Genomic DNA, 11212 nt, shown 5'->3' with positions numbered 1-11212 from the left:
TTTGGATTCCCCTGGAACTGGAGTTAAGGATGGTTCGTAGCCGCCATGTGGATGCTGGGAATCAAACCCAGGTCCTCTGCAAGAGCAGTCAGTGCTCTTAACTGCTGAGCCATCTCTCTAACCCCAAGTTTTTAAATTTTTAAAAAAGTATTTATTTTTATTTTTTATTTTATATGCGTGTGTATTTTGCCTACATGTAAGTGCACCACATGCATGCAATGCCTGTAGAAGCCAAAAGAGGGCATTGGATCCCCTGGAACTGGAGTAAGGATGACTGTTAGCTGCCGTGTGGGTGCTGAGAACTAAACCTGGGTTCTCTATAAGAGCAGCCAGTGCTCTTAACCACTAAGCTATCTCTTCAGCCTAAGCTTAGTAATATTTATTACAATCCAGTGGGTGCATTTTCCCTTTGGTAGAATACATTTCCAATTAGTGGGAATCATGGGATAAAACAGAATGGAATATATTGGTAGAGTATAAACCACACTCCCCAGCTGACTAGGGAACCAGGTGGGGCAGAAATAAATTTAACATTCATCTGGATACCACTGTCATTGTTGACAGCTAGGATGTGTGTTGTAGCTGAATGGAACAGTACTGCATGTTAGAGTTGCCTGACTGCTGTAGCAGTTTAGGAAAATGTAAACCACTAGGTCATGTCACATTCATGTTCAGAACATGTTGACTTCACTGGAGAGTTAATGCTTTGTCAGCTGGTACAGTAGATGTTTACATTTACACTGCTCTCTTAGCTTTCAACACAGTCTTTTGCTTGTTTGTTTATTGAAACAGGGTCTCATGTAGCCCAGGCTAGCCACCACAACCGCCTCTTTTTTTAGGGGGGGGTGTCTTTTTGAGACAGGGTCTCCCTGTAGCCCCAGCTGATCTGGAACTTGCTTTGTAGACCAGGCTGGCCTGGAACTCACAGAGCTCTGCCTGCCTCTGCCTCCCAAGTGCTGGCATTAAAAAGGCGTGTACCACCACGTCTGGCCATGACTGCCTCTTTAACAAGCTTTTTTTATTCTGTCCAAGTTGTTCCATTAGCTGTGCTCCTGTGCTGTTTCCTCATAGACTGAGACCCGGAAGGAGCTGTGGAGAACATCTGTTTAGAGCTGCCCTTGCTTCTACTGAAGTTCTCCAAAAGCGAACCAGCTCCCTGGCTCACCCCCAGCAGGCTTCTCCTGAAAGCTAGTTTCTCAACTTTAGCTCTTTGTTTTGAGGACAGTTCTTTGTTGTGGAGGCTGTCTGGGCTGTGTGTAGAGTTAGGGGTCTACCCATTAGATGCTGGTAGTACTCCCAAGATTCTGACAATTAAAAAAATACAAGGGACTAGAGAGCTGGCTCTGCTTAAGAGTGCTGGCTGCTCTTGCAGAGGACCTGAGTTAGGTTCCCAGCACCTACACGGTGGCTAACAGCCATCCTTAACTCCAATTCCAGGGGATCCAACACTCTCTTCTGGCCTCCATGACATTGCACACACATAGTAAGTGAACTTACATATGTGTACACAAAATGCTTATTTACATAAAATAAAAATAAAAAAGAAACAGCTCGGGCATGATGGCATATGCCTTTGATTCCAGTACTCTGAAGGCATAGGCAGGCAGATCTCTGTGACTTGGAGGCCAGCCTGGTCTATATAGTGAGTTCCAGGCCAGCCAGAGTTACATAGTGAGACCCTTTTTTAAAAAAAGGGACCTGGAGAGATGACTCAGTGGTTAAGAACAAATGTTGCTCTTAATAGAGGACCCGAGTTAGGTTCCCAGGACCCTTGTCAGGGGGCTCACAATTGCCTCTAACTCCAGCTTTAGGGGATCCGATACCCTCTTCTGGTCTCCTAGGGCACCTATACTCAGGTACACATGCCTGCATATATATGCACACACACATTCATATTTTTTTTTTGTCTTTTTGAGACAAGCTGCCCTTGAACTCACAGAGATTAGCCTGCTTCTGCCTCCCGAGTGCTGGGATTAAAGGTGAGTGCCAACCATGCCTGTATACACAAAAATTTTTAAAAATATATTTTTTAAAAGTCTTCATTCTTAGCTGGGCAGGATGGTGCACACCAGTAATCCCAGCATCCAGGAGGCAGAGGCAGAGGCAGAGGCAGGTGAATCTGTGTGAGATCGAGACCAACCTGGTCTATATAGCACGTTCCAGGCTATCTGGGTCTACAGAGAGACCCTGTCTCAAAAACACAAAAGAAAAGTCTTCAGCCTTCAGCACATGCCCCTTGAAGAGCAGAATCATCACTCTTAATTGAGAACACTGTTCTAAAGTAGCATCTTTTCAAAGGAGCATGCCTTTATTATATTTGTTTTGTGGTGCCAAGGTTTCAACTGAGGGCCTAGCCTAACACTGAGCTGAACCCCTGGCTCTGGGGTGTGCCTTTAATCAGCGGGGAAGAGGCTTGAAAGCTTCTGTGTTGGCTCCCGTCCCCACAGCTTGTAACTGAGAACAGTAGTCTCCCATATCCATGGGTTTACTTACCAGCAGTCTGAAACTGTTCATTGGAAAATTGCAGAAATCAAAGTGCATACATTTTAAATTGTATGCTGTTGCAAGTAGCATGTTGAACTCTCACACTGACCTGCTGGGACAGTATCATCCCTTGTTCATGTCGCCATGGGTATATATTACCTGCCACCTACCTGTTAGTGACTTGGGAGTGTCTTGTCACAAGTGTTCAGGTAACCCTTCCTAATGCTGTTAGGAGTCTGCGTCATTTACCTCACATGGCTCACCGTGTAGGCATCACATAAGAAGGGTTAGTACAATACAAGGTATTTTGAGAGACTCATACAACTTATTTTTAGGTGTATTGCCATTGTTCTACATTATTAGTTTGCTATTGTAATGTGCTTAATTTGTAAATTAAACTTACTCATGAGTAAGTATGGAAAAAAACTTGTGTTTATAAGAGTTCAGTTACTGTGTGGTTTCAGACTTCCACTTTGGGTCTTGAAACTTATACTCCGTGGTAACGGGGGGACTGTGCATGTGCAGGGTGGGACACACTGCTGTGATTGTTATGGTGATCCTGCCTGTGCCCTTGCAGGTTTAAACCGCTGTTAAGAGTCCAGCTTGTTCTTCAGACCTTCCCTCTGTGGCAAAGCTCCTTTCTGCCAGAGCTGGACCTTCTTTCTGGAGGTAAATGGGTTATCATCAAGTCTCAGCTCATTTCACTAGGTCTTTCATGCTCACTGCTTACCCATGACTTAATGTGTTAGGTTTTTTTGTTTGTTTGTTTTTTGTTTTTGGTCTTTTTGAGACAGGTTCTCCCTGTAGCCCCAGCTGTCCTGGAACTCACTATATAGAACAGGCTGGCCTTGAACTCACAGAGATCCGCCTGCCTCTGTTTCCCAAGTGCTGGGATTAAAGGCATGCACCACCATGCCCGGCCTAATGTGTGAGTTTTTTAAAGTCACACATTTTCTGTTAACATTATGTACAACTAGTAATGTGCTTATGTATGGTAATTTTTAAAAGTTTCTAAACAGAGCCGGGCATGGCTCAGGTAAAAACTGACTGCTGTCAGAGCATGATTTCCTCACCTAGAAATTAATGATTGTTTTGTTGCATCATCTACATTAACAACTAGTTGTAAATATTTTATAGCTGATAAGCACATGCAGTGTTCTAGTCAGTGTCCTTTTCTGTTGTGGTGATAAAAGACTGACCAAGAGCAACTTGGGGAGGAAAGCTTTCTTGGTTTTCATCTTACAACTCCCAAGTCATAATCTGTCATCAAGGGAAGTCAGGGCAGGAGCTCAAGGCCAGTGCTCGGGGCAGAAACTGAAGTGGACTGGGGGAACACTGGTTACTGGTGTGCTTCCCTTAGCTTATGCGCAACCAGCTTTCTTATATAGCCCAGGTCTACCTGCCTAAGGATGGCACTGATCACGGTGGGCTGGGCCCTTCTATGTCAATTAGCAATTAAGAAAATGCCTCACAGATGTGGCCATAGGCTAGTTTAATGAAAATAACTCCACAAATGAGGTTTCCTCTTCCCAGATGACTCTAGTACATCTCTCTGTCTCCCCCGTCCCATTCCCCTTTATGTAGTGCTGGGTGCTAAGCAGCTGTTCTACTAACTGAACTACATGCCAAGCCCTGTAGATGAATTTCTCTAAGAATCCTCTTAGAATTTGTTTCCCTAAGCTGGGCATGGTGGCGTAGACCTTTAATCCCAGAGTCAGGCAGATCTCTGAGTTCAAGGCCAGCCTGGTCTACATAGTGAGTTCCAGGCCAACTGGGGCTACAGGGAGACCCTATCTCAAAAAGATCAAAAAATAAAATAAAAAGAATTTGTTTCCCAATCCCCAGCTAGTTTGTCCTGATCTTTGTCATTAAGTCTCTGCAAATACTTTTTATATGCCAGACATTGACCCATAGTAAGTCACCCTGTTCTCATAGACCTGAGAGTCTAGTGGCTGGGCAATAGAGATGGAACACAGTGTAAAATAAGAAATGCCACGTTAGGGATAAGTTCAAATTCCATAAATATGCATTAAAATATATGTGGGGCTGGAGAGATAGCTGAGCAGTTAAGAGCACTGGCTGCTCTTGCAGAAGACCAGAGTTCAGGCACAACACACATGGTGGCTAACAACCATCCAAAACTCCAGTTTCAGGGGATACCACACACACACACACACACACACACACACACACACACACAGATGGTATACTTACATGCATGCAGGCAAAACACTTATATACATGAAATAAATCAAAACAAAAACTTTTTAAACGCCAGGCATGGTGGTGCACACCTTTAATTCCAGTACTTCAGTGGCAGAGGCAGTGGCAGAGGCAGGTAGACCTCTGTGTGTTCAATGCCAGCTTAGTCTATATAGCAAATTTCAGGCCAGCCAAGGCTACCTAGTGAGACCCTGTCTCAAAACAACAAAAAATTTTAAAATGCTTGTAGCCATAATTGACTTCAGATTAGAACATGTTTGTCACTCTAGACAGAATCCCCCACCTATCGCCCACCAGTCTCTAGTCTCCACTCTCCCTAGGCAACTGTTAAATCTGTTTCCTGTCATAGATTTGCCTATTCTTTGTTTTCATATAATGCAGTCATGCATTATGTGGTCTTTGTGATTGTCTGCTTCACTTACCACAGTGTTTTCAGGGCTCATTCATATCATAGTGTGCATGATACGCAGTCACTTTCTAGTGTGCAGTAATCTGTTAAGCAGATCTGCCACATTTTGTTCCTGCATTCATTGGTTCAGACATAGGGATTTGCTTCTATTCTAGGATGATGAATAATGCTGCTTTAACATTTGTGTTTTTGTGTGGACATGTGTTTGTGCTCTTTGGGTACCTACCCAGGAGTGGAATTGCTGTATGACATATGTAAACTCATTGTATAACTTTATGGAATTGTAAGTTCTCCACAGGCTGCACCATTTTACATTTCTGGAAGTGCAGTACAGTGAAGCTTTTTTTAAAAAAGTGTTGAACTTCCTCTCATTTCACATACTTCCTTCTCAAAATGGTTCTAACTTCAAAAGCACTGACATGGTGCGTGTTGTTGTTCGTTTGGTTCTGAGATAGGGTCTTACTATGTAGCCCTGCTGGCCTGGACCTCATACAGATTGCCTGCCTTTGCCTCCCAAGGCTGGGATTAAAGCTATACTCCACCACACTGGGACTTTTCTTGAAACAGGGTTTCACTGTACAGCTCAGCTAGTCTGGAACATGCCATATAGCCCAGGTTGGCCTCAAAATCTTGATCCTTTTGCCTCAGCCTCCTGGGATAATCCTGTTAGGAAAATAGGCATATGCCACCACACCAGCACATGTATGTCCTTTCAAGGTAGATGATGCAGCCAATTGAAGGACAGGACAATAGTCATGTAGCTTGGATTGATTAAAAGAGGTCCAAAATGTCACAGTTCAGCACACATCTGTGTATTGCCTCTTCAAGCAGTTCATCTCCCATAACTTATTACTCATTTTCAAAGTGCTTTTCTAAAAGAATATGGGAGGCTGGGGAGATGGCTCAGTGGTTAAGAGCACTGGCTGTTCTTGCGGAGGATTTGGGTTCGAGTCCTAGCACCCATATGGCAGCTAACAACCACCCGTAACTATAGTTCCAGGGGATCTGACTTCCTTTTCTAACCTCCCCAGGCATTGCATGACATGGGTGCACTTACATGCAGCCAAAACACTCATGCACATAAAATTTAAAAAAAATTTTAGGGGCTGGAGAGCTGGCTCAGTGGTTAATAGCACTGACTGCTCTTGCAGAGGACCCGGGTTTGATTCCCAGCACCCACATGGCGGCTACGAATCAAGCTACCCCCTCCCAAAAGGAATAAACAGGGCTGGAGAGATGGCTCAGCGGTTAAGGGCACTGACTGCTCTTGCAGAGAACCCGGGTTCAATTCCCAGCACCCATATGGCAACTACAAACCATCCTTAACTCCAGTTCCGGGGGAATCCGAAGCCCTCTTCTGACCTCCGCAGCATTGCACAACATGGGTGCACTCACATACATGCAGGCAATACACTTGTACATGTAAAATAAAAATAATAAAATTTTTTAAAATGATAATCATTTTAAAAAGGAGATAAAAAGACGGTATGAGGTTTCATTTCAAGCTCAAATAAAAGGATGGTGCAAATTCTATTTCAAAATATGGATCTTGGGCTGAGGGTATGGGACTGTTTGCCTAGCATATATGAAGCCCTGGGTCCACTCCCCAGCATTGTATACCACCCCCCCACACACTTTAAAAACAACTGTTTCAAAAAGAAAGTGAGGTGGAGCCTGGTGTGGTGGCACACATCTGAGGGTTAGGATTTCAAGGACAGCCTTTGCTGTACATTAGATTTGAAGCCAGCCTGGGTTACATGAGACCCTGTCTCCAAAAAAAAAAAAAGTGAAATGAAGCTAGGCCTTGGGTTCAGTCTCCAGTACTACCAACAAGGGAGGTGTCAACCACAGAATAGAAGAAATCTTTGAAAATCAGAGCTAATAAAGACCTACTATCCAAAATAATAAAGAAGTCTTATAAGTCAGTAATAAAAAGACAACCCAATGAAAGCACAAAGGAGAGCCATTCCTGTAAAAGGATATACAAGTAGCAAGGTGAGAGGATGCTCACCATCCTCAGCCAACAGAGAAATACAGATCAAAGCCACAGTGAGACACCACATCCTCTGGGACCACTGTGATCAAACGTCAGACGTGTGGGTGAGGTCATGGCAACAGGAGCACAGCGTGGGCACCTGGTTCCATGCCTGTTGGTATAGCATTAGCACAGTGATTCTGATTTAAGTGAGTAGCTCTCTGGGTGGTTCTAGTGTGCAGGCTGACTTCAGACCCAGTGAACTGAGTGTTTATAGGCATAAAAAGGAGTACACAGGAGGTGCCCTGCTGGAAGAGGAGCCACACTGATGCATGTGCTGGCTGTGGCCGTTCAGGCCTCTGCGCTCTGCCTGAGCCACTTGACTGTCCTGCACGTTGAAGGTGGCAGCATCTTACTGAAGAAATACACATGCACCACATGAGTGCTTTTCAAGGTTAGAACCACTTTGGAAGTGAAGTATGCAAATAGGGACCCTGTGCAATTAAGGGAAAAAAACAAAACCTAAGCACTGCCGTTCCTTGAAAAAAAAAAAACAAACTACTATGTAATTTTATTTTTGCAAATGATACGAGAACTCAATGTTCATTCTGTGGCCTTTGTGAAATGATATGATTTCAAAATAACTATGAGAACACAAATAAAAATTTGAAATTAGTGTAGATCTTAGTCTCAAGTGTGTAAAATACAAATGCTCTTTATTGTCTAAAATTGTAACCGTGGGCTCCAAGCTAAGAGGCTGCATGTTGTTGATGTGAAGGACTCCCCCGCCATGGTGTCGTCTGCAATCCTTGCTCTGGCCAGAAACAGTTTATCAGCACATTCCTCACAGTGAACTGTACCTTCAGCAATCCGTTTCTATTCTGGGTTGCTTTAAGAGCCAAGTGCTATAGTGATCCGCGTCATTGACTGCATTCCATTTATTTTTATTTTTGTAAATGACCACTAGCAGAGCTAATGTGGCTGGGCTCAGAAATTTCTGGATGCCAGTAGTGCTTCAGAATCATTAGGGATTTATTGTGCTGCAGACCAGTGTTCCTCTGAGTGTTTGGGAGTCAGAGCTGGCATGTACTGTCACTAGCTCACAGTTAAGGAGCTTGTTTTTGTTTTGTTTTTTTTCTTTTCTTTTTTTTTAACTTTCCTCTTTCTTTCTTTCTTTCTTCTTTTTTTTTTTTTTTTTTTTTTTTTTTGTCTTTTTGAGGCAGGGTCTCCCTTTAGCCCCAGCCAGCCTGGAACTCAACTATGTAGACCAGGCTGGCTTTGCACTCACAGAGATCCGCCTACCTCTGCCTCCTGAGTGCTGGGACTAAAGGTGTGCGCCACCACGCCCAGCCTGACTTTTCTTTTAAACAGGAATCCATGTACCCCAGGCTGGCCTCTAACATGCTGTATAGCCAGGGTTAGCCTTGAACCTCCTGTCTCCACTTCCCGAGTGATGGGATTGCAAGAATGTGCCACCTCACCTGGCATACTTAAGTAACATTTTAAGACTTGTACATAAGCTGAACATGGTGACATGGACTGTAATCCCACCACTGACTGAGGAAGCTGAAGGAAGGCTGCTTGAGCCCCAGAGCTCTCTTAACAACCTGAACAACATAGCAAGATCCCATCTCAAAATAGAAAACAAACAGTAATAATAATTATTTTTATAAGTTGTGTATATACCAGTTTGACATTGTCTCAACATACTCATTGTGTATGATAAAAGTTTTTGTCTGTTGTAGTTTGTGGGGAAAAATACAAACTTGTTCTCTAGAAGGTCCATAAACATTGTGGGAAGGAAGCAGCCTTCAGGAGGAAGTACCCTAGAGACACCGTCATTTCTCTCTTTTCTCTCTCAGGGATTTCGTGCTGGAAGACATGGATCTCGCCGCTAATGAGATCAGCATCTATGACAAACTCTCAGAGACTGTTGACTTGGTGAGACAGACTGGCCATCAGTGTGGAATGTCAGAGAAAGCAATAGAAAAGTTTATCAGGCAGCTGCTGGAAAAGAATGAACCTCAGAGGAGACCACCCCAGTACCCTCTCCTTATAGCCATGTACAAGGTAAGAGTCTTGCTTGGAGAGCAGATCTCAGATGCTTCAGTGTGTCTGTTGTCCACCTCCCCTCCAACCCCTCTGTTCCTGTTAACTGATCCCAGCACCAAATCTGGGCTTTTCTGTGCATACATTAGCTTTTGCTGTTTTTATCATGTGTTATAAGGACTATGTTGTTAATCGGCATAAATGAAAGCTGATTGTTTTTAATTAATCTGTAATTGTATTTATTAATGACTTCTAATTGGGTGATAGAAGTTTGATGAGCCTTGTGATCCTCATAGTTCTCAAACTTCAAATGCCTTCAAAAGTTAAAGTTGCTGGGTATGGTGGTGCACACCTTTAATCCCAGCACTGGGAAGGCATCCAGGTGGATATCTGTGAGGTCCAGACCAGCCTGGTCTATCTACATAGTGAATTCCTGTCAGTCAAGGCTAAATAGTGAGACCCTGTCTCAAAACAAAAAAACGGAAGGAAATGGCTTATTTGTGAAATTGGATGAGTTCTTAGGTACATTGGAAAGGAGGCCTTTGTTTCCTGAGCATTAGGGTACTTTGTTGGGGCAATTATTGATCTCAGCCTTGTCTTTCCTTATAGGTCCTCCTAACTCTGGGATTAATCTTGCTCACTGCCTACTTTGTGATTCAACCTTTCAGCCCATTAGCACCCGAGCCGGTGCTTTCTGGAGCTCATACCTGGCGTTCACTCATCCGCCACATTCGACTGATGTCCTTGCCTATTACCAAGAAGTATATGCCAGAAAATAAAGTCATTTCTCTGCAAGGATCCAATGAAGACACACCCTTTCCAGGTAGAAGACTGCATTTACTACTTATGAGATACACTATTCTCTGCTGTTTTTTCTTTTTTTCTTTGTCTGAGGCAGGGTCTCACTATGTAGCTTAGGTATCCTAGAACTTGCTGTGTATCCCAGGCTGGCCTCAGACCCACGGGTGCTAGGATTATTGACTTGAGCCACTATGCCCAACTCGAGACAGTTTTCTTGGCATTGTTTGATGGAAAAACTCTTATCAGATATTTATTGGTATCTGGTAAGAGCTGTCTTCCCAGTATTGCCTTGTTTTGTTGAACTCTTGCTAAGACTCTGTGAGATAGGCTTTATTCATATTTTGTAGATAGGAAAACCGAGGCTCACAGAAATCAAGAAACTTGCCAGAGAAGCACATCTGGTGGGAGCCACATGTAAATGCCCTGATACCAGGACACACATGTTAGGGAAGAATGTCCCTGAAAAGGTCTGACCCTGCCTATTCAGGTCCTCCTCTTTCCTGGGATCCTTGTCCATAGCAGATCATTTATTACGAGCTGTTGATTTACTGAAAGTGTCCCAGACAGCTTGCTTCTAACTGGTTCCTCAAGCAGCTCCTCACCCTGTTGGGCTGACTAGGTTTTTCTCACTCATCACCTCCTCTTTCTCTGCCACAGTTCACTTAATTTAGTGTTCCAGAGTGTAGCAGTTCTGCCCATAGTTGAATTTTAAGAAGCATTTAGCCGCTGGGCGTGGTGGCGCACGCCTTTAATCCCAGCACTTGGGAGGCAGAGGCAGGCAGATATTTGTGAGTTCGAGGCCAGCCTGGTCTACATAGTAAGTTCCAGGACAGCTGGGGCTACAGGGAGACCCTGTCTCAAAAAGACAAAAAAAAAAAAGAAGCATTTAGCAGTTAAGAGCACTGGCAGCCCTTGCAGAGGACCGGGTTTGATTCCCAGCACCCACATGGTAGCTAACAATCATCCATAACTCCAGTTCCAGGGGATCCAACACCCCCTTCTGACCTCCATGAGCATTGCACGACATGGGTGCACTTACATGCAGGCAGTACACTAATACACATAAAATAAAAATAATAAGCTGGGCATGGTGGTACAAGCCTTTAATCCCAGCACTCAGAGGCAGAGGCAGGCAGATCTCTATGATTTCAAGGCCAACCTGGTCTATATAGCAAGTTCCAGGCCAGCTGGAGCTACAGGGAGACCCTGTCTCAAAAGAACCAAAAAAAAAAAATTAAATTAAATTAATAAAATAAAAATTTAATTATTAA

General features: G+C 43.8%; 1 protein-coding gene across 3 annotated transcripts in view; it reads left to right on the top strand.

Moving 5' to 3' along the window:
* Window positions 1-11212, top strand: part of CUNH6orf89 (chromosome unknown C6orf89 homolog) — a 57769-nt gene that overhangs the window by 6754 nt on the left and 39803 nt on the right. For 2 of the 3 annotated variants that reach the window (XM_008840066.2, XM_029566920.1), the window contains exons 2-4: window positions 3062-3153; window positions 8954-9161; window positions 9750-9963. In XM_008840066.2, coding sequence (XP_008838288.1) covers window positions 8973-9161; window positions 9750-9963 — 403 coding nt within the window. In that variant the 5' untranslated portion in view covers window positions 3062-3153; window positions 8954-8972. The remainder of the gene's footprint in view (window positions 1-3061; window positions 3154-8953; window positions 9162-9749; window positions 9964-11212) is intronic. The other variant, XM_029566921.1, reaches the window with a different exon arrangement.

Source organism: Nannospalax galili, unplaced genomic scaffold (assembly GCF_000622305.1).
Source record: "Nannospalax galili isolate Female #2095 unplaced genomic scaffold, S.galili_v1.0 scaffold538, whole genome shotgun sequence".
NCBI lineage: Eukaryota > Metazoa > Chordata > Mammalia > Rodentia > Spalacidae > Nannospalax > Nannospalax galili.
The sequence above is the reverse complement of the archived record's forward strand: the minus strand, read 5'-3'. Positions and strand labels throughout refer to the sequence as shown.